Source organism: Loxodonta africana, chromosome 21 (assembly GCF_030014295.1).
Source record: "Loxodonta africana isolate mLoxAfr1 chromosome 21, mLoxAfr1.hap2, whole genome shotgun sequence".
Lineage (NCBI taxonomy): Eukaryota > Metazoa > Chordata > Mammalia > Proboscidea > Elephantidae > Loxodonta > Loxodonta africana.
In genome coordinates, this window is record NC_087362.1 from 50,451,640 (window position 1) to 50,475,852 (window position 24,213).

The window sequence follows — 24,213 nt, forward strand, 5'->3', positions numbered from 1 at the left end:
CATGCTAAGGGAATAGCTGGACTGTCTAAGGGAATGGAGTAAATATACAGATGAATATACAAAGCTGTCCCAGCTCTAACAGAGTTAACCTACGCCCCAAAAAGTATGTGGAGTGTGTGGTCAGTCTTCTAAGCTGTACAAGTCTTATGCCTTACAAATCAGATCTTATTACTTGACTGTTTATAACCCTCAAATGGCACCCCAGTTCAGAGGGATAAAACCCAAACACTGTGCCATCACCTAAAGACCCTGAATATTCTGGACCATGTCCATCTCCACCTACCTTTCTTTCTACTGCTCACCTTGCCTCTCCCTTTGTTTCTAGCACATATCAATCTCTTTCCCACCTCAGGCCTCTGCAATAGCTCTGGCCTCTGCTGGGATGTTGTTCCCATTGCTGGCTCCTTGTCATTCTTCAGGCCTTGGCTCGCACCTCACTTCTCACAGCCCTGTCTAATAAAGTCTCCTATCCCATTTATTTATCTGTTAGAGTCTCCCCTATAAACTCATTGAGGGTAGGGACCTTGTCTGTCTTGTTCACTGCCGTACCTCTGGCACTCAATCACCATGCCTGGCACAACAGCAGGTCATACACATCTACTGAACGCTGAATGAGTGAAACAAAGCAATTAAGTAGAGCACGTAGATCCTGTACTATGGACCATAGTGATCAACCTGCCCCTCTGAGAACTCCCATTCTGTCTCCATCTGTACCACTCTCTCTAGCTTTACCTCTAACCTTCCCATGTCTCTATGATAGGCTATCTTCTGCCCATGCCTCATTCAAACGATCACCTAGTTTCCAACTCAAATCTCAATCTGTTTTCTGTCTATATCTACAGACAAATAAAAGTTGACAGATCACCTCCCACCGTCTACCCAGTCACTCAAGTCAGAAACCTCTAGATTTCTCCTCCTTCCCCATCTTTCCAAACCCAGTCTCCAAATTGTTCTTTCTAAACCCATGCCTACAACAGACTTTACTAGAAGATATTCTCTTTTCCACTGAACCCTGAGACTCCTCAACAGTGTCCTAAACAGCTACTACCAAACAGAATTGGGACTATGAGAAACCTATTTTCTTCTTCTGCCAGTACATAATATTCTAGTTATAAGACCAAACTGCTTAGAGTTCCCTGTACACACCATCTAGCTTTCCCACTATTCTGTTTTACTTGACTGGAAGACTTAAGTCTGTGGAGACAGTGCAGATGAGAAACTCCAGTGCAGTCTTCTGGTAGGGCCCTGTTGGTGCTCACTGGCTCCAGAAATAGGACTACAGGCTCCCGTGGGTTGACAGGAAGCTCACCCTAAACCCACAGGTCGGGTTAAGTACCCTCTCTCCTTCCACAGAACCCTACAACCTCTACCTGATTATGACAAAATGAACTATTTCTGTAATAACTCCCTCCCATTAGACTAAGTTCTTCAGGGCAAAGGACCATTTCTCATTCAAGTTTTAGTATTTATAAACAGAATCCAAAGAGGTACATACTGCCTTCAGTCTCTGTGGAACAAGGTAATCTCGGAGAAGGTTATTCTCCAGTGTCTACCTTCTTTGGGCATTTTTAAGACTAATTTCAAAAACAGAAATTTAGAGACATGCTTCCATAGGCTGTTAGACACCAAAACATTCTCTAAGTGTCAGTGAAAACATGATTGCAAATTTGCACTGCTTTTACCCCATCTCTGGTCAAACCATCAGTGGCATTCTCAGAGATTCTACTTGGCCTAGGCTTTCCTGTCCCTGTGTTGTTGGCATCTCCCTCATCTCCCAACATTACACTAAGGATACGAAGATAGCCAAAAAACTGGACGTAGCTCCCCGTTGTGATGCCAGGCAGTTAATGGCAAGGGCCAAATCTGCATTTACACAGATCATGAAAAAGAAATCTGTAGAAACTGGGTCCACCTGCAGAAGTGAAGAGCAATGTTGCTGTTGTTAAGTGCCGTCGAGTCAATTTCGACTCATAGCAACCCTATGCACAAAAGAACAAAACACTGCCTGGTCCTGCGCCATCCTCACAATTGTTGCTATGCTTGTGCCCATTGTGGCAACCACGGTGTCAATCCATCTCATCGAGGGTCTTCATCTTTTTCACTGACCCTCTACTTTACCAAGCATGATGTCCTTCTCCAGTGACTGATCCCTCCTGATAACATGTCCAAAGTATGTGAGATGTAGTCTTGCCACCTTTGCTTCTAAGGAGCATTCTGGTTGTACTTCCTCTAAGACAGATTTGTTTGTTCTTTTGGCAGTCCTTGGTATATTCAATATTCTTCACCAACACCACAATTCAAAGGCATCAATTCTTCTTCAGTCTTTCTTATTTGTTGTCCAGCTTTCACATGCATATGAGGCTACTGAAAACACCATGGCTTGGATCAGGTGCACCTTAGCCCTCAAGGTAACATCTTTGCTTTTCAACACTTTAAAGAGAGAGGTCTTTTGCAGCAGATTTGCCCAAAGCAATGTGTCTTGATTTCTTGACTGCTGCTTCCATGGGTGCTTATTGTGGATTCAAGTAAAATGAAATCCTTGACAACCTCAATCTTTTCTCCATCATGATGCTGCTTATTGGGCCAGTTGTGAGGATTTTCGTTTTATGCTGAGTTGTAATCCATACTGAAGGCTGTGGTCTCTGATCTTCATCAGTAAGTGCTTCAAGTCCTCTTCACTTTCAGCAAGCAAGTTTGTGTCATCTGCCTAACACAGGCTGTTAATGAGTTTTCCTCCAATCCTGATGCCCCGTTCTTCATGTAATCCAGCTTCTTGGATTATTTGCTTGGCATATGGATTGAACAGGCATGGTGAAAGGATACAACCCTGACACACACCTTTCCTGACTTTAAACCATGCAGTATCCCCTTGTTCTATTCAAATGATTGCTTCCTGATCCATGTACAGATTCCTCATGAGCACAATTAAGTGTTCTGGAATTCCCATTCTCTGCAATGTAATCTATAGTATTATGGTCCACGCAGTCGAATGCCTTAGCACAGTCAATAAAACACAGGTAGACATCTTTCTGGTATTCTCTGCTTTCAGCCGGGATCCATCTGACATCAGCAATGATATCCCTGGTTCCACGTCCTCTTCTAAATGCAGCTTGAATTTCTGGCAGTTTCCTGTCGATATACTGCTGCAGCCACTTTTGAATAATCTTCAGCAAAATTTTGCTTGCATGTGATATTAACGATATTGTTCGATAATTTCTGCATTCGGCTGGATCACCTTTCTTGGGAATAGGCATAAATATGGATCTCTTCCAATCAGCTGGCCAGGAAGCTGTCTTCCATATTTCTTGGCATAGACGAGTGAGCACCTCCAGCGCTGCATCTGTTTGTTGAAACATCTCAATTGATATCCCATCAATTCCTGGAGCCTTGTTTTTCACCAATGCCTTCAGAGCAGCTTGGACTTCTTCATTCAGTACCATTGGTTCCTGATCATATGCCACCTCTTGAAATGGCTGAACATCAACTAATTCTTTTTGATGTAATGACTCTGTGTATTCCTTCCATCTTCTTTTGATGCTTCCTGCGTCGTTTAATATTTTCCCTGTAGAATCCTTCAGTATTGTAACTTGAGGCTTGAATTTTTTCTTCAGTTCTTTCAGCCTGAAAAATGCTGAGCGTGTTCTTCACTTTTGGTTTTATATCTAAACGTCTCTGCACATGTCATCATAATACTTTGTCTATCGAGCCGCCCTTTGAAATCATCTGTTCAGCTCTTTTACTTCATCATTTTTTTCTTTTGCTTTAACTACCTGACATTCAAGAGGAAGTTTCAGAGTCTCTTCTGACATCCATTTAGGTCTTTTCTTTCTTCCCTGTCTTTTTAATGATGTTTTGCTTTCTTCACGTACGATGTCCTTGATGTCATTCTACAACTCTTCTGGTCTTCAGTCATTAGTGTTCAACATGTCAAATCTATTCTTGAGATGGTCTCTAAATTCAGGTGGGATACATTCAAGGTCGTACTTTGGCTCTCGTCACCTTGTTCTAATTTTCTTCAGTTTCAACTTAAACTTGCATATGAGCAACTGATGGTCTGATCTGCAGTCTGCCCCTGGCCTTATTCTGACTGATGATATTGAGATTTTCCATCGTCTCTTTCCATAGATGTAGTCAATTTGATTCCTGTGTATCCGTCTGGCGAGGTCCATGTGTACAGTCACCAAGAGCAATGGGAAGGAGGAACTCTGCTCATCTCTTTGTATGTCATCTTTACCTCTCTGAGCCTGTTCCTCATCTAGCAAATAGATAGTAGTATCTACCTTACAGAGCTGTGGTGACCCGAGGTGAGCACTGCCTGGTTCTCTAGCCAAAGAACATGATTCTGAAGCACAGATTCACTTCCTAGACCTATCACCACCTGACAGCAATTTGGATGTGTTGGCCCGTGAGGAGAGATTGAGATGGAAAATGACAAGTTAAATGACCACAAGCTTTCAGGCAGACACCCTTTAAAAATGCAGATTTTAAGACCCACAAGGGAATCATCAAGACTCAGGTCCCTATATGAACTTTCCCTCAGAGTTCAATTCTGCATCCAATTTACAGAAATACTCCTCCCACTGATTTGGGGTGCTAGAACTCCCAAACCCTTGATTCCTGGAAACTGACAGAGTTAGGAGTGAGAGTTAAGGCCTCAAAACAACATTTGGCAGAGAAACTGCTTTCCCACCTAGTTTTCTGGAAATCCTGGTCTCAACTGTATCATAGTCACTATTTTTAGCCAAGGAACTCTGAATGTTTGTACCACGAGATCCACAACCTAGTCACACCACCAAGCAAAGTTTGAAGCTATGGTTGTGGTTCTCACCCTGCCCTGTGAGGTCCAGACATAGGCAGAACTGTCAAGGGACGGGGAGGAAAGAAGTTACCTAGAAGCCAAACAGCACCAATGTGATTAATGGGCCTGGAGGCAAAGATATCACCAGCCTCTCAACTCAAGCTCTAGGTGCTTCACTAGAGGCTGGAACCTCTCATACTGGTTAAAATTTTGGGAAAAACCCTACAGGAGTGGTTTAAATTATGTGAGAAGTTGGCTAAGATACCCTGAATAAAACTACCTCTTACAACCCGCACGAGGCATATAGTTTAATTCATGGAGTCACTGAGCACCAGCAAGGCTCTACTAGCAATCCGCACTGCCTCCATAAACAGGAATCTTCTAAATTAGAATATAAGCTATATTGCGCTATAGTGCAGCTGACTGTCCCACAGCCCACACTGGTGTAACAGAAGTTCAGGCCTGAACAAACAAGTAGCACCAACACTGCTCCCCATCCCCTTTTCCTAGTGCTAGAACACCAAAGTAAACACACACTGGAGTTACTGAGTGCTAACATCCTTGTACACACTAGTAGTGACGTTGAGGATGGGATGGGGAGGGGTGAAGGAGGAAAGCTGGGTCAACAAACCAAAAAAAAAAAAAAAGACGAAACTGCATTTTGTACAAACTAAATATGTTTCCTCCCACGAATTCTTATTTCATTCAACCTTTAACTCTCACGGCTAAAGTACGGGTTAAGGATTACACCATATCACACACTGACCATACTTCAAAAGAGGAGGGGGCAAAGTCCTCCACTCCCTTGACAGATCCACACCGGCTGATTACAGGCTCGGAGACTAGGTTTCCCCTTCCAAAAAGACAACCTAAGGCCGGAAAAGCAGGAGACAGCCCACTGTGGTGTCGGCCAGTTCTCACTTTTATTTAATCTGTAGGCTGGAATAAAAATGACAATCGTGCCGACCCTCGAGGGTTACTTGAGATAATTAGGCTCTAGGAAACAAGGCCAAGCACCGAGCGTTTGGGGCGTGTCAGCACTATTATTCTTACTACTGTTCCATCGCCCCAGAAGAAGCTCTGATGAGGCCCGAGGCGAAGGCGTCAGGGCCCGGGCTGGGGCGACTGAATGGCGAGTCGGGCCTGTTGGAAGCGGCACCCGGCGCCTAGAGCCCAAAGAGCCAAGCGGACAGAAGCTGCAAGGCGCAGGGGCGTACCAGGCAGACACGAGAGGCAGGAAGGGCCGGCCCAGGCAAGGGCCCGGAGAGAGGTAAGGCTCAGGGAACGGGGTCCTATGGGAAGACCCCAAACTCACCCAGCGTGAATTCCCATTGCTCGTTCCCGAGAGAACGTTCAGGTACCACCTCCAGATCCAGCATTGGCTCGGCTAGCCGGGCCGGGGCGGCCTCCCTGCGGCAACGTAGACTAACAGGAGCTGAGAAGACAAAGCAGCGACTAACCCGTCCCCCGCGCCAGCCCACGGTGGCCCTGTTCTCCTCTCCAGGCGGCGGCGGGGGCACCAACCCAACAACGCAGCTCACCTCACTTCACCTCACCGGCAGCAGCCGCGGCAACAGGAGCAGTAGCTGCGGCAGCAGCAACTGCGGCAAAAGTGGCGTACCGGGCCGTAAAGCGTGACGGGGCGGGGCTAAGGCGGGATTTCTATTTTGGGGGAGGAGCCCTAAGGCGGAGTCGCGCACGCGCAAGCTCCGGATCAGGCCGCAGTGACCGTCGCAGCGAAAGGCTGAGAGAGGCAGCGTTGCAGCCTCGGGAGGGGCGGGCGCTGTAGGAGCGAGGAGTACTACACTCCATGTGTCCCACATCTGTACACCACAGCGCACACGTTCCACACGTCTACACAACGATGTGTAGACCACGCAACATATACCACACGGCCACGTAACACCGATTTGCAGTCTATTCGAGCGTCCCACCTGCACTCACTGGGCCCAAAAGGCGAGTCCCGAGGGCGCATCGTTTGAGGCCCAGCCGGGAGGAAGCACGCAGAGTTCCACTTGGGGTCGGGACTGAAGCCGGCTACCGCTGCTTCTGGTTGTTGAGGAATGACTCCCCACGCCAGTGGAAGGCAGATCGAGCTGAACACTAGTGATGAATGTGCTCGAGCGCACGAGTGCAGTGTGTGTGTATGTGTGTGCGTGTGTCTGTGTGTGTGTGTGTGAATAGAAGTGGCTCTGGCCAGACCTCCAGTCTGACACCATCCAAATGTACACATCCCCCTCGGGCCAAGATCCGAAGGAGGTCTCCCGCAGCAGCCAAAACAGCTTTGCCGCCCAACGTTGTATGGTGTTGGCCAAACTCCTGGGGCTCTTTGCGCTCAATTTTTCATCTGTAAGTGGGAGGAAGGACTCCTCTAGCCTGTTCAGCCTGAGTTATTGGCCCGAGCCCTGGGGCGCCCTGAAAATAAAAGGCAGGCGAAGCTTTCTCTGGTGCCAGGCCTTCATAGTAGTTTCTTCGAATTCTCACTAACAATCCTGAGTGAGATTATAACCCACTTTATAGGCCCAGAGAGGTTAAAAACGTTGCCTAAGGTTCCCTTGGTCCTACGCACAGAACCCAAGTTCTTTCCATACATTGCCCCCTAGAGGAAGATTTTTTATCAGGGACGGAGTGACATGCTTAATTCTCAAATTGGCTTGGTAGGAATCTATCAAACTGCAATCACTGCTACTGGTATTACAACAAACATGGAGAAGGATGTCCACTGCAGCATCATATGCCAAGACAACAGAACTGGGTCACTGAGATGTCTATCTGTAGGGAAGTAGCTAACTAAACTCTGGTATGTATAACAGGATACATTTTTTTAAAAATAATTTTTATTGCGCTTTAAGTGAAAGTTTACAATCAGGTCAGTCTCTCACACAAAAACCCATATACACCTTGCTACACACTCCCAATTATGCTCCCTTTTTTTTTTTTTAATGAGATAGCACGCTCTCTCCCTCCACTCTGTTTTCGTGTCCATTTTGTCAGCTTCTAATCCCTTCCACCTTCTTATCTCCCCTCCAGGCAGGAGATGCCAACATAGTCTCAAGTGTCCACCTGATCCAAGAAGCTCACCCCTCACCAGCATCCTTCTCCAACCCATTGTCCAGTCCAAACCATGTCTGAAGAGTTGGCTTGGGGAACGGTTCCTGTCCTGGGCCAAAAGAAGGCCTGGGGCCCATGACCACGGGGGTCCTTCTAGTCTCAGTGAGACCATTAAGTCTGGTCTTATGAGAATTTGGGGTCTGCATCCCACTGCTCTCCTGCTCCCTCAGGGGTTCTCTGTTGTGTTCCCTGTCAGGGCAGTCATCGGTTGTAACCGGGCACCATCTAGTTCTTCTGCTCTCAGGATGATGTAGTCACTGGTTCATGTGGCCCTTTGTGTCTCTTGGGCTCGTAATTGCCTTGTGTCCTTGGTGTTCTTCATTCTCCTTTGATAATAGGATACATTTTTAAAATGAAGTATGTCCTATATATTGGTGTGGAAGGAGCTCCAAGGTACATTAAGAGAAAAATGCCAGGTGCAGACTGTGTATATGGTATGACACCCTTTCTGTAAAAACACACCCAAGAGAAAACATTTCTGTAAAGATACACAAAATATGTCAAAAGACAAAGGATTATCTTTATTTTTGCTATACCCAAATCTTTGGTTTAAAGATGATCCGCACAGGTTTTTGTCAGGGTCAGGAGTGACAGCTTTGAGATGGCGGTACTGGGAACAGTAAAGGAGGAAGGGGGGGTGTCCAACGTAGGAGAAGGCCAAAGCCCTGTAGGAGGTATCTCAGCGGAGTAGATCAACTCAGGAGAATGTCAGCAACCTGCCATTCACCCAAACTGAGGGTGGAAATGTCCAGAAATATTCAGTGGCTGCTGGTGGATTACTAAGAGTGTATATAGGGGGGACAGGTATTTATCAAAGCAGTCCAAGGGAGAAATGCAGGGACAGCCTCAGGTTAGAGCATACTGCCTAATAGCATGGACTGAGAATGTGAATTTCAGTTTTGCCACTTAACAGCTTTGTGCCTTCAACAAGTAGCTTAACTTCTCCATGCCTTAGTTTTATTTGTAAAATGGGAATGATCATGATACTTCGAAGGTGTGTTAGGATTCCGCTGAATGTCTGGTTTATAGGTAAATGCTTTGTGTTACTGTCATTTTGAAAAAAATCTAACAGTGACAGAGACTTGATAGAACTTATTGGCAGGATATACAGACTGGATGTGGGAGATGAGGGAGTATGAAGTCAAGAATAAAGACGCTTAGGTTTCCAGCTTGGGTAGCTAGATGAATGGTGGTATCACTGACAGGGAAGTGACCGGAGAAACTGACACCGAAGGCTAGAAGGATGTCTATCCTTCTGGTAAAACCGTCACATGTAATAACTTGGAAGGCAGGAAATGTGCCAAGTTACTATTGGCTGTGTTTGTCAAGGTACTTCTAACAAAAGCAAAAAAAAAAAAACAAAAAGAAAAGCAAGCCAGCCATTTTGGAAGCAGGAATGAAAAGGATGGAGCTAAGGGTCATGGAAAACAGTGGACTGTGAGGCCTTAAAAGAACACTCCCATCTCAGGGTGGAGGGCCCTCAGATGGCCTCCCCAATGGCATCACGTAACTGTTAGACCAGTGATTGCATTCTTCCCCTTTCTGAATGGAAGTGTTTCTGTAGTTTCCCTGTCTCTGGTCCACCATTGTATGTATACTGGCAGTATAAGGGACTGATAACCACAAATCCTAGAATGTCAGCTCAGTGCCTGACTGGCTGGCACTTGTAGGTTGTCTCCCCTAAGTATATGTTCCTGAAGGAAGGAGAGTGAATCATTTAATGGAAAGGGTAAACTGTGGCAGTCGTTAGAGCTATTCACAAATTCTATGACTCTCAACTGGGCAAAAGGTAGGCCTGCAGTTCCCTGACCAGGTGAAACTGGATGTGGGCCGATGACTTACTTGGTCTAATGAAATGTGAACAGAAGTCACCTGTGTCAGCTTTAGGTGACAGTTTTAATAGTCAGTGCCCCTTTTTATACACTATCTTCTTGGCTCTGTCAAAATGGCAGGCAACATTCCATTAACTGTCGTCAGCTTAGGTCACCCAATGATGGGTATGTAGCACATGAAATACATCTTTGTTGTAAGCCACTGAAATTTCTGGTGTTTTAAGGCAATAAAACTAGCCTATCCTGTTCTTTTTTCTCAGGTCTGAAATTCCTTCACACCCACTGTTAATGTTGTTCGCCGTCAAGTTGATTTCAACTCATAGTGACCCTAGTGTTTCCTAGGCTGTAATCTTTATGGGAGCAAATTGCCAGGTCTTTTCTCCCACTGAGCAGCTGGTGAGGTCGAGCCGACCTTTTAGTTAGCAGTTTAGTGCTTAACCATTGTGCCACCAGGACTACCTCCATGCTGTTATGGATTGAATTGTGTCCCCCCAAAATGTGTGTCAACTTGGCTAGACCGTGATTCCCAGTATTGTGTGTTGTTCACCATTTTGTGATCTGATGTAATTATCCTATGTGTTGTAAATCCTAACCTCTACGATGTTAATGAGGCAGGACTCAATCTACAGGATTAGGTTGTATATTGAGTAATCTCTTTTGAGGTGTAAGAGAGAAGCTAGCAGAGAAGAAAAAAAAAAAAAAAAACCAAACCTGTTGCCGTTGAGTCTATCTTGACTCACAGTGACCCTATAGTAGAAAGGAGAGAGACCTCATTACCACCAAGCAAGAAGACCCAAGAATGGAGCATGTCCTTTGGACTTGGGGTCCCTGCACTGAGAAGCTCCTAGACCAAGGGGACAACTGATGCCAAGACGCATGGAGATTTCCAAGGAGTGTCAGGCCCATCAATATTGAAAGGAGGGAAGGACCTTCCCCAAGAGCTGACAGAGAAAGAAAGCCTTCCCCTAGAGCTGGCACCCTGAATTCAGACTTCTAGCCTCCTACACTGTAGAATAAATGTTTGTTAAAGCCACTCAATTGTGGTATTTCTGTTATAGCAGCAGCACTAAGTAACTAAAACACATGCCCACTAGGCTACTCTTAATCCTCTCTACTGGATTACCACATGATCAGTGGGACCAAGTCTCCGCTTCCAGTCTTGTTCCCTCCAATTCACTCACTATAACCAAAATGAGCTTTCCCAATGTTTTTGAAACTTGAATAAGGCCAATAATGACCTTTAAGCAACTTGCTTAAATTGTTCTAACCAAAAACTGAGAGTTGACTAATAGTGATTTAACTGTTTCAGAATATTTTATATTTAAGCCAACACTGGTTTTTTTTTTTTTTTTGGATACATATACATGGTGGTGTTTCAAGAAAGGAAACTGATGCTATCTATGGGGAATCATGTCTTGAAAGCTGCCTGAAAATGATTTAATTTTACCTGTAAAAAATGTTTGGGGGATCAAAACAGCGCTATATACTCAGTAATATATACAGACTTTGTAATATGGCTGTGGTGCGTTAAAATTTATGTCCATAAATTCTGACATCCCTCCCTTCAAGAGATGAACTTTAATATTCCTCGCTTTGAGTGTGGGTGTAGTATAGTGAATTACTTAACACGGCCGTTTTTACCACCAAAGAAGAAGAGCCAGAAGTGGAGCACGTCCTTTGGACCTGCGGTCCCCGTGCTGAGAACCTCCTAGACCCAGGGAGTGAGGTCCCTCCTCTGCTCTGGGATTGACTCTCTTTTTAAGCCTAGCGGGATGGCAAAACTGACCAGTCCTCTCATTAGGGTTCCCAGGGGACAGAGAGTGCTGTAACATGGGAGATAGCGCAAGACAGTGAGAAGCAGAGAAATTGTGGCAACAGAACCAGGAGACCAGCTAGACAGCACGGTGGGCTTCTTGGCCCATAGAGCAATGTGGCTACAGTGGGTATGCCGACCCACAGGGTGAGAGAGCTGAGAACCTTCTGGAAGGAGGCTTCCTGGTGAAATGAGTGCCTTTGGGCACTTGTCAGCAGAGCTAGGCTTGCCAACCCATGCAGCAAGAGAAGCGAACACCTTTGGGCAGAAGGTTTCCTAATGGAGTGGGGTACCTTCAGGCACTTGTCAGCAGCTAGGGTTGCTGAGCCAAAGAGGAGGCAGCTGAGTGCCTTCGGGTAGCGGGGTGCCTCTGGGCACTTTTTGGCAAAGCTAAGGAGTTTTTTAACACTTGCCCAAGCGTGGCAGAGGCCATGCCCAAGCGAGGCTAAGGGCTGAGGCCAGCCTGTTCTGAGGGGGCTGAGAGGAGACTTGCGTGGCTGAGAGGAGCTGAGAGGGATGTCCTGCACTGAAGAAGGGAGACTTTGCCTACATGCTTCCTGATCCTGATCTCAAGTTGTAACCTCTTACTTCCCTAATAAACCCCAGAACTGTGAGTATAGTCTCTGAGTTCTGGGTGGCCACTACACCAAATTACTGAACCCAGGAGAGGGTGCCTTGGGAGGGATACCTCCACCTCACAGGCGTCAGCCTTGGGCTGCTGCTGATTGTAATTCTCTCTCCTCCCCCTGAAGTTAGAGGAGGTCTGATGCTGCCGTCACACCCTTTTTGCAGTGGGCCAGATCCAGTGACCGGCTTCTAACGTGTGACAGAAGTCATGTATGCCACTTCTAAGATTAGGTTAGTAAAGACTTTGTTGTTCATATCAGGCACGCACTCTTTCTCTTGGGTCACTTATTCTGGGGGAAGCCATCTACCGCCACTGAGAGATGCCCTTCAGAGACCCACATGACAAGGAACTGAAGGATGTTTCTGGTCAATAGCCAGCAAGCGGGACCGAGGCCTTTAGTCCAACAGTCTTCAAGCAACAGAGGCCAGCCAACGACCACATGAGTGAGTCTGGAAAGAGATCCTTTAGACTCAGTCAAGCCTTGAGACTACCTATCCCTGGGTTACGACTTGACTCTAACTTCATCAGGGACCCTGAACCACAGCGCCACTGAGCTTAGCTACTTCCGGATTCCTGACCAACAGGAATTGTGAGATAATAAATTGTATTAAGCTGCTAAGTTTTGAAGTTGTTGTGCAACAATGGGATATTAATACAATGGAGCTTATGACTTGAAAAGCTCCCCTGTCGCACTGTCAAAGGAGGCACCTCATTCTTTTATTATTTTCCATAATGGTGCCAATTCAGCATTTAAAGCTATTTGTTGTTTACAGTAAGTTTGGTGGTGAGTAACAAGTAAACTTGTTCAATTATGGACCAAGCTTAAAGCATGCTTCTAAGTAAAAAGCTTAATTTTCAACAAAAGTCCTAAGAATGTTTGAAGTAACACCAGCACACACACAAACAAAAGTGTATATTCTTAAAATAAATAATGGAAAGATGGTACTAATTTAGATATGTAATTTTTGGAATTCTTCCTCCCTGACAAGGTCACTACTTTATAGTCATACCTCATAGGGTGGGTAAATCAAGCCAGATTTTTGAAAACCATAATGCACTTTGGGAAATTAGTACCCTTTATAAAAAAAAAAAAAAAAATTTTTTTTTTTTTTTATAACGTTTACATTAAAGTAAAGGCCTTCTTTGGAATGAGCAGAAATGACCACTAGATGACACTGTCGTTGTTTTTTTTTTTTTTTAAAGGGTTAAAAAGCAGGGTCAAAGAACCATTCAGAAACAACAAAAACGATTATGTCATAACTAACACTAGAACAGAAATTGCTGACTTGTGTCAATAAAGAGCAAGACCCTTGTTTTCACTACACCGAAGTTTATTGTGAAAGTAAATTAAACATACAACATACAGTATGACTAATGGTGACAAAAGCAATCTGGTAGCTTAAAGCAAGTTTAATTGGAAATGAATTTAGAAAAGATGATGCAACGATGTAATTTCATTTAAATAGAGATTATGAAAAATATCAAATTGCATCAATAACTTAATAAAAGTAGGTCTTAAAGCCTGCAGTATTGGAGGAAAAGGGCTCATGATCTTAATGCCAGCATTAAGACAGACAGAAGCAGCAGTGCTAAATGATAAGAAAAATTCAGTATTTACAGAACGATGGCAAAATAAACATTTAATAACATTTGATCTTATTTACTGATAAACTGAAAGCCCTTCGATAGAAGCAATAGAGAAAAATGTACCATCATGTTATTAAAAAAAAAAAAAAATTAAGTGCAGAAGTCAGAAACCAAAGAGCTCTGTAATAAAGTAACCTTAAGACACCACTGTAAGGACCACTTAAAAGGCAATTTCCTCAGGGGAAATTGGGGCACTGAGTGTGTAAACATGTGAACTGCACAACACCAAATACCAACCAAACTCATTCATAAGACTTAGACACAGAAGATCAGCAAGACCTTTTATGGTGTATTATTGTTTATAACAATTTAAACACACTCCTTACCATGCATGACTTCAAATATATAACAGTTATTTTTATTCTGAGATATAGGATATCTGTTTATGAATCATAAGTCCTATGTACAATGAAAGTCACGCCTCCTTGATCAATCAAGTAATTGATACAGTTTTTAAATGTAATGACCTCATTCAGACTTTAGTTTTTTTCCTGCGCTGACCATGTCAGTTTCTCAAACTTTTAAAATAATACCATTCTATTATGCTAAAATACATTTTTGCAAAAATTCAGAAATTTAGCAACATTTAATGAATGTGACCATGAAAAATATTTGTAAGAAGGTGCCAAATGACTTGGCACTTTTTTCCAGTCTTGTATTAAAAAAAAGCTGCACTCAATTTGATATTGAACCTATTAAAAAATATTCTTACACTAATTCATCTCAAAAGGTTCTATTACTAGTCCTTTTGGAAAATACCGTATATATAGTGGTGAATGTTTTTTTCCAGAATAATTATTGGAAGAAAATGTATCCTCTGCACAGATGAACATTTTCTCTCTAACACTACTCATTTTCCATCACCTAGCATTGTTTTTACAAAAGCATGCGATATAAAATACACATAAAAGCAGCTATCTTAAACATGATTTTAATACAATATTACCTTTGTAGCTGATTCATCACTGTCTCCAGTTTAACATGCTGTTACATACATAAAGAAGCTCCAGTATCCCTTTTCTGATTGACTTTTAAAAAAAATCCCTGAATAAAACAGAAGCCAGCCTGTGACTTCTTTAGGCATTTCAGTAGAATATTATCATCTATGGAGAATATCTCCACCCAAACTCATGACTATAGAACAATCTAAAACAGATCTGGCGCTGATTACAGAGTTAATACCGATTTAAAAATTTTGTTTAAAAAGTAAACAAAGGGTGCTGATTACTAGTATTTTACAAGGATACTGCAACTTTTAACAACTGTAAACTTTGTGTTAAAGGCTGTGGCAGACAGCTCTATGCTACTAGGTTTTTAGCTTGTAAATAATGCAAAACATCAGCAGTTTTAAAATGCAATAGACTATAAAAACATAAAAGAATATGGGGGAAACAAAACAAAAAACTCAAGAATGCTTATCTAAAATAAAGCTGTATAACGAACACATCTAAAAGTACAAAAAAATTAAAGCAACTAAGGGAAAAAAAAAAACCCTTTGATATAAATTTTAACTTCTTGACCTGTTTTTAAATGACATGAACTTTTAAATTACAATGAAGAGAAAAAGGGCTTTACAAGTGGCTAGTTTCAACTCACTAAAATAATGCCAACAAGATAAGCTTGCATAGAAAAAAATTCCAAAGTATTACTGGCTACATGCTTGAAGAATCAGAAATGCAGGTATTATAATCATAGTGCAAAACCATGGCAGTTTGTGATGTCTGTTACTGCCTAAGGTTGAGAAAAAGACTGCAGTACCTCCAGTTATCACAGTTTCTGGTCTTGTAATCGATTATTTCTACCAACTAGAAGCAATGTATGTAAAGATGAACTGCACATCTGCTGTGCTACTAATTAACCAAGTTTGAGGTCATCACCACCACCTAAATTAGAACCAGGACTAGGGTCTTGTTGTCTTCTTGCCTGCAATGACAAAATAATAATTTGGCATCAATATGTGTCTTGAAAAACAAAACATTATACATATAATACATACTAAGACAGCAATACATGAGAAGAGCTCACAAAAATTTTAACCAGAATCTCCACATGTAAAAGGCAAAGGAACAATTAAAAACGTGTGAAATATTTTGCCAAAGTTTCCTTAAAAAATGAAAATAAAACTCATTTTATATTCAAAGAGCATCATCATAAATTTGTACTACATATAAAAGGAGCAACAAATCTTAAGTTTACGGTTTTGGAACTAGAGGGGTTAACTTTAGCATATCAGCCTTAGAAGCATACCAACTTAGAAGCAAACTTTCCCGTTTAGTAGTAGCTGACATTTATTGAGTATCAACTATGTGCCGGGCACTATTCTAAGCACTTTCTATGGATGAACTAATTTAATTTCTCCCAACAATCTATAACATAGGTGCTATTATTTATCCTCACTTTATAAGGAAACAGAATCACAGAGAAGTATATGGTCTACCAATTACATAACTGAAAAATGTGGTAGTGAACTCCATCTCTTCCTAAATTCCATCTCTGCCAACTGAGTTTTAACCAGAAATCTCTACTTCAAGAAATAAAGTCCAGAATTGCTACAAAAAATATTTTCTGAACAGTAAAGACACAAATACAAAATGAGAGTCCCTGGTTCATACAGATGATAACCAGAAGTATCTTTTTAACAATACTTACCAACCAAGAGGCTTGACAATTATAAACGCTGAGGATTTCAAGATTCGCTTTAGAATGAACATTCTTATTTAAACTATTTATGACAAATTAGTTAAGAGAGAGCACCTACCAATTAACATATATAATCATAATTAAAAAAAAAAAACAACCATTACCATCAAGTCTAATTCTGACCCATAGTGACCTCAGAGGACAGAATAGAACTGCCCCATAGGATTTTCCAAGGCTGTAATCTTTACAGAAGTAGACTGGTACATCTTTCTCCTGTGGAGCACCTGGTGGGTTCAAAATGCCCACCTTTAGGTTATCAGCTGAGCACTTAACCGCTGCACCACCAGAGCCCCTACTGGTACCGTAAGATCAGATCAAGTTTAGTTAGAAGCTCCAGCTAGGCCGTTATTTGTCAAGAGCATTATGCTGTTTAAATAAAAAGGATAGTTACCTTATTCACTTTCAAACAAAAAAAATAAAATCCAACACAGTTTTAGTCTTTCTTATAATTTTGATACACTTCTTTAGGGGATTTTAACTATTTTATATTATTGGACTGTACACTGACTAAATTTTAGCACATTCCTTTCAATTAACTAGCCAAGCTGAAGTTATGCTGCATGATCACAGACTGAAAAAACTTTGAAATTCATCTGCATTAGAAAAACAATTTCTGTTCCACACAGAATCAGCGCTAAGCGTAATATAAAAAAAAAAATTTTTTTTTGAAGTATAATAGGACAGACCAATTCTGTAATATCAGCGACAGTGATATAAGCATCTGGTTTCAGTTAATGAAGGTTAGAAAAGAGCTAAGCAATGAAGAAACACTGAGAAAAATCAATCTTAATTATATATTTATAAATCACTACTGATCTACCACTAATACTTCCTGAAAAGAATACTTCAGCTTTTGTCTTGTATTTTAATAATAACGGGATGACTTCAAATAAGTGACAAAAAAACAGTCACCAGTAGCTGGAATTTTCTCTACTGGTCATGGCTGTGAGGAAGTAGTATGGGTTTATTTAAAATATTGTATTTGGCAAAAGTATGGAAAACCAGGAGTAAAGATAAGTTGTCCTGGCTATTTAAGTTTCTGTTTATATTGCAGAGAAGGGGTGGAGGAAGATATAAGAAAAGAAAGACATGGTGAAGGGCATCAATAGCAGGAAAAATAAAAGCGGGGGAGCCTGCTAGAGGCTGAACGAGAGCAGAAGAGGGAAGAGTGAGAGAGCTTGAAGACTGGGAGGAAACTGAATGCTAGAACAGAAGATGTATGGGCTGTAATATGAAGGAGACAAATACAAAATCAGATTAAAGTTCAGTGAAATAGCTTTCACAGGACTAGAATTCAACAACTAGATGAGCTGCCTTGAGAAGGAGTGCTTTTTGACTACTAGGGCAGTCTTCTAACAGAGGGTGAATATTTTTAGAAGGAATTCCTCTGTGGATAATAGGTTCAGCTAGGTGATGGCAAAGAAACTCCCTGGACTTGATGATTCTAAATGAATACAGTCTGTAATTTTTAGTTCCTTTCTCCCCAGTCAACCCAAGTGGGCCCTGGAATCTAACCTTTTACTAACAGTTACTTCAGGACAGGGCTTTAATATAAAGCAGATGTTCAGGAGTCTGCTTCAGAACACAAATCTGTTTTTAAAACTTATAAAGAATTAATCTAGACCTTTTACTACAGTTGTTTGTTTTCTTTCTTTCGGTATACCATCACCTAGAGAAATGGCAAATCTGGTTCCACGATGCACTCATGGCTCCAAAATGAGAGAGGAAAAAACAGTCCTCAGCAGCTACAGTTTTCCCTACTGGTCAGGGCTATGCAGAAGCCAAGAACAGGAGAGTACAAATGAATACAAATTCTTGGTTGATTTCCATTCTATTATTATGAAGATCATCAAAGCAAAGTTGAAAACGTCTGATGGAAAAATGCTTTAAAAATTAAAAATTTTTACAATTTATTGTGTACTATTAAAAAAAAATGTCTATATATTATGGTAATCACTTTGATACTTGCCTAACAGAACACCGAATTAGAGAATTTTACAGCAGCAAAGTACTTCAGAGATTTGGTTCAACAATCATTTTACAGATGATAATGAACCTGAGGTTAAGCAATTTCCCTAAGGTCCTCACACAGCTGGTAGAGTCAGGACACCAACTTAGATCTCTGGAAAAGATGAACCTTTAACTCACAATTTGCACTAATGTCAGCTTCCTAACTCACTGCTACATCTCCCCATTACTAAGGCTGGAGGTGACACCAGGTAGAAATCTTAAGTCCCAATATTAGAGAAAGAAATGCTAATCAAAAATCACTTTTTGAAACTCATGAAAAAGGTAAAGACAAGGTCAGTAGACAATTACAAACACGTGCCAGATAAGTCCACTGCAAGAGCTGGTCCAATAGGCATATCAAAAATATGTAGTTCTTAGAGAATATGCAACCTCAGGAAAACTTTAAATATAGGGGTGTGATGGTTAATTTTATGTCAACTTGGCTAGGCCAGGGTGCCCAGTTCCCTGGTTAAACGTAGGTCTAGGTGTTGCTAGGAAGGTATTTACCCGTGATTAACATTTACAGTGAGTTGATTTTAAGTAAAGCAGGCTACTCTCTATAATGTGGGTAGGCCTCATCTAGTCACTTGAAGGCCTAAGAGCAAAGCTGAGGTTTCCTGAGGGTAAAGGAATTCTGCCTCAACACTGTAATGCAGATATCCATCCTGCTGGTGTTTGCAGCCTGCTGCCTGGCCTATAGATTTTGAATTTGCCAGTCCCCAGAATGTCTAAACACAGACAGACAGACAGACACACACATACACACACGATTTTGTTTCTCTGGAGAACCTTAATACAAAAAGTAACATTTCAAAATAAACAGAATGGGAAAAATCTACATTTCTGGGCTTGAACCATCTTAGCTACGTGACCTTAATTAAGCAAGATTCTTGTCTTCTCTCAGCCTTAGTTCCTCAAAATGCAGATACTCCTTATAAAAGCATTTAAGACAGAATAAAACAAATACTTTTGGTGTATACGATCTGGCACATAGCCCTTATGCTACTGCTGTTATAACAAAGTTGCTCATCACTTCCCAATTTCTCTATATGTACTTTTCAAATACTAAAAATATTTGCATCCTAAGGTGTATATGGGTTTTTGTGTGAAAGACTGACTTGATTTGTAAACTTTCACTTAAAGCACAATAAAAATTACATATAAAAAAAAATTGCATCCTTCCCACTTTGAAGAGTGGTGTCCGGGGTCTTCAACACTAGGAAGCAGCCATTTAAGATGCACCATTGAGTCTCAACCCACCTGGATCAAAGGAGAATGAAGTACACCAAGGACACAAGGTAATTACAAGCCCAAGAGACAGAAAGGGCCACATGAACCAGAGACTACAATAGCCTGAGACCAGGAAAACTAGATGGTGCCCGGCTATAACCGATGACTGCCCTGACAGGGAACACAACAGAGAACCCCTGAGGGAGCAGGAGAACAGTGGGATGCAGACCCTAAATGCTCGTAAAAAGACTAGACTTAACGGTCTGACTGAGACTAGCAGGACCCCAGTAGTCATGGCCCCCAGACCTTATGTTAGCCCAGGACAGGAACCATTCCCGAAGCCTACTCTTTAGACAGGGATTGGACTGGCCAATGGGTTGGAGAGGGAGGATGCCAGTGAGGAGTGAGCTTCTTGGATCAGGTGGACACTTGAGACTATGTTGGCATCTCCTGCCTGGAGGGGATATGAGAGGATAGAGGGAGTTAGAAGCTGGCAAAAAGGACACGAAAAGAGAGAGTGGAGGGAGGGAGCAGGCTGTCTCATTAGGAGGAGAGCAATTGGGAGTATGTAGCAAGGTGTATGTAAGTTTTTGTGTGAGAGGCTGACCTGATTTGTAAACTTTCACTTAAAGCACAATAAAATTATTTTTAAAAAAATCTGCATCTTACAGACAGTGATTTTACAAACTAAAGGTTAAAACTAAATAAATTTTAATAAAAAATCTACATCTCCTATGATGGAGAACAAACCAAGACTCTTTCTTATTATGAGAGAAGACAGATCTGGTATCATCTTTCTTGCTCAGTAATCCTCTCCACAACAGATGGAGTTCACATTCTCAGTTCACTCTCATCTACTGGCCTTACCCAAAACAAAACACACTCCAGAAAGGCCCAGTATAGATATATTCTTTTGCTGATTTGTCCTTACACAAAAATGAGTGTAGAATAGCTAAGTTATTTGAAAACTAAAGTCTGTGGGAATTTAAAATAAATAGAAGCTGAAATTTTTTTGGACCACACAGAACTGAAGGTTTCAAAAACAAAACACAAATGCAAAAACCACATAAAGCCCTTTGCCTGTTTTTATTTTCAAAGTTTTCACATAGAATGTTCCTATGATTTGCTGAACTGTATTAAAACAGCCTGTAATAGAAAAAGCAATGATTATTTACCCATTCTCTGATACTATAAATCACGATTTGCTAACACTTTATAACCTAACCAAATGAAAGTATTCTCTAGATAATGACAGAGAAAATCTCTTTCATACTCTGTCACCTTGTATCTGAATTAAGACCCAACAGTGCATATTACAGTTTTGGGTCAAGAGGCCAATCAAGTTGAAGGCAATCTCTAGACACTGAGATTGTGTACAAGCGGGTATCAAATAGATGACAGAGCTATCTTTCCAACTTATCTATGATCAGAGCACTAACTCTAACACTTATTATCCTCAATCTTCTTCACAAAAGCCAAAATTTGAATTAGTTATAGGGATATGTAACTGAAGAGAACTGCTATGAGGAACATGTTTCAGTAGCAGAAGGACTGTCAGGTAGCAAAAGTACTGGGCTAGTTCCATGTGGCAACAGATACCAATGGGTAGCCACTTCACAGAAGTAATGTCTGTGACTGTTCTGTCTTTTTTAAATTCTACTTTTTTATTGAACTACAGAAGAGTGAGCAAATCCTTAGTGTATAATGATGATGAATTTTCATAAAGTGAACACACCTATATAACTAGTACCCAGATCAAGAACTGCAACATTACCAGAACCTGGGGAAGCTTCCCTTGCCCCGCTCCCAGTCACTACTCAACACCCCGCCTCCAGGGTAACTACTGTCTTGATGTCCAACAAAGCCAAGAAAAGTTCAAAATTCTTTATTAGTTGTTAAAAACACACACACACACCCCAGAATCCAAAATAGCTTAGTAAAATAACATCCTTGACTTTCAAAGTTTAAAGTTAAGATATGGTTGCCTTTACTGCTTTGAAAACCCTGGTGACATAGTGGTTAACAGCTACACCTGCTAACCCAAAGCCTGGCAGTTTGAATCCCCCAGGATATCCTTGGAAACCGTATGAGGCAGTTCTACTCTGTCCTATAGTGTCGCTATGAGTAGGAATCAACTCGACAGCAGTGGGTTTGGCTTTGGTTACTGTTTACCACCACTCCAGATACACTGTAAACCAAGGTGCAGAGAAAGAGGCAATAAGGAAACTAGCTGCACTGAGCCCCATTTCTAAGTGTCACACACCAAGCTAGGCAGCAACCAGAGAGGTAGGGTAGGGTGTTAACCCTGTTTTGAAGATGAGGCTCCAAGAAGATAAGCAACTTCCCCATTGTCACATGACAACAAGTATTGGAGCTGGGATTCAAAGCCACGGCAATCTGATTACAAACCTCATGCTCACTCACTATATCAAAGGTTTCCAAGTTATGTTCTAGCTACAGGGTTCCCTGAAAACACTCCAGAGAGAGAGCAGAATAGGTAGGATACTGATCCTCTACTTCTGCTTCACCCAGCATGCCACTCCTTTTTATCTAGTTTATGCATTAGGATTCTGTGTAACATTTCAAATGAAGAAAGGGTTTCACATTTACAAAAAACAGCCCGTATGACAGAGAATACAGATGCCAAGTTGAGGAATCCTGTTTTCTTCACTCTGGGTTTACTCTTAATGCATGCCAACTGGATATCCATTTGGAAAAAAAAGGAAACAGGATCCATACCTCACACCATATATAAAAACTAAGATAGATCAAAGACCTAAATGTAAAACCAAAAGTATAAAGATCATGGAAAAAAGGGGTGGCAAACCTAGGGGTCCTGATTTATGGGATAAATAGGCTATCAAACATAACTGAAAATGCACAAACAGCAAAAGATAAACCAGATGACTGGGACCTCCTAAAAATTAAACACTTATGTGCATCAAAAGAATAAAATTTATAGAAAACTTCAACAAGAAGACAATCCAATTAAAAAGTGGGCAAAGGACATAACAGACACTTCACGAAAGAAGGCATTCATGCAGTCAACAAATACATGAAAAGATGCTCATGATCATCAGCCATTAGAGAGATGCAAATCACAACAACAAGGTACTATCACACCCTGGCAAAAATGGCAATGACCAAAAAAATAGAAAATGACAAATGCTGCCAAGGGTGTGGGGAGACTGGAATTCTCATACACTGCTGGCAGGACTGCAAAATGATACAACCACTATGGAAAATGATATGGTGCTTCCTTAAAAAGTTAAGAAACAGAGATACCTTATGATCCAGCAATCCCAGAACTAGGTATAAGTCCTAGAGAAATAAAAGCTATGACACGAATAGATATATACACACCCATGTTCACTGCAGCCATTACTTACAACGGCAAAAAGATGGAAACAATCTAAGTGCCCATCAACAGAGGAATGGATAAACAAACTATGATACATGCACACAATGTAATACTACACAACACTAAAGAGTTACAATAGAGGGTGGGGCCAAGATGATGGAATAGCCAGATGCTTCCTGCGATCCCTCTTAAAACAAAGACCAAAAAAAAAAAACAAGTGAAACAGTTATATTTATGACAAGCTAGGAGCCCTGAACATCAAAGGCAAAGTAAGAAAACAGACTGAGTGGCACAGGGAGGGAGACACGGTTCAGAAGCGGAGAGGAGTTACTGGACCTGAATCACCGGGATCCTTCAGGCAACATTCCCAGGAGGAGCTGCAGCGGACTGGTGGTAGGTAGTGTTTGGCCACAGTTTCCTCAGGGAGATGCACCCAGCCACACAGCCTACTCACACCTCCGGAACCAGAGAAGAACGGCGCTCTCAGCAAAAGCTAAGTACATGTGTATATTTTACCATATCCCCAGCCCCCAAGCTGGCTTTGGTGGCTGTTGATTTCCCTGGGTCTGAGGTAGGAAGTGTTGAGCAACCAGAACCATCCACTTGGCCCTGGAGTAGGAATAAATTCACAATTGGGGGAAAAGATAATTTGCCAGCTCCACTCACTGGTGGAGCTCAGGACAAAAGCAGCTCCTGTCCAGGCATAAACAGTCCATGGACTTTGAGTACCTTTCCCCCCTGCATGGACGTGTATGGGCCTAATTCAGGAGAATAGGCCCTTGTTGGCAGACTGCAACTGTTTCAGCTGTGTGGTGAAGAGGTGGGTGTTTGACATTTGATACGCTTTGCCTATTAGACAGGGTCCTCACCTACCCACACCAGGGGCATAAGGACTGGTGGTTCCACTCAGGGCACCCAGCCACCTGTGACAGGGGTCCAAGGATACCTGGTACCTCCCAGTCCTTACAACCAAAAGCATTGGGTGCCCAAGGTCTGTCTGTAGAACCCACCCACCTGGACACTCTAGAGAAAAGGGATACGCTTTCCTCACAGATATTTGGGGGACAGCTCTCAGCCCCCTGC

General features: G+C 42.0%; 2 protein-coding genes across 6 annotated transcripts in view; both read right to left on the reverse strand.

The window, feature by feature from the left end:
* The window catches only part of PHAF1 (phagosome assembly factor 1), a 26,453-nt gene extending 20,232 nt beyond the window's left edge, over positions 1-6,221 (reverse strand). For both annotated transcript variants that reach the window (XM_003417111.4, XM_023556543.2), the window contains exon 1: positions 6,114-6,221. In XM_003417111.4, the coding sequence (XP_003417159.1) occupies positions 6,114-6,177 (64 nt within the window). In that variant the 5' untranslated portion in view covers positions 6,178-6,221. The remainder of the gene's footprint in view (positions 1-6,113) is intronic.
* The window catches only part of CBFB (core-binding factor subunit beta), a 71,659-nt gene continuing 48,200 nt past the window's right edge, over positions 755-24,213 (reverse strand). For all 4 annotated transcript variants that reach the window (XM_064273936.1, XM_064273937.1, XM_064273934.1 and 1 more), the window contains one exon: positions 755-15,752. In XM_064273936.1, coding sequence (XP_064130006.1) covers positions 15,684-15,752 — 69 coding nt within the window. In that variant the 3' untranslated portion in view covers positions 755-15,683. The remainder of the gene's footprint in view (positions 15,753-24,213) is intronic.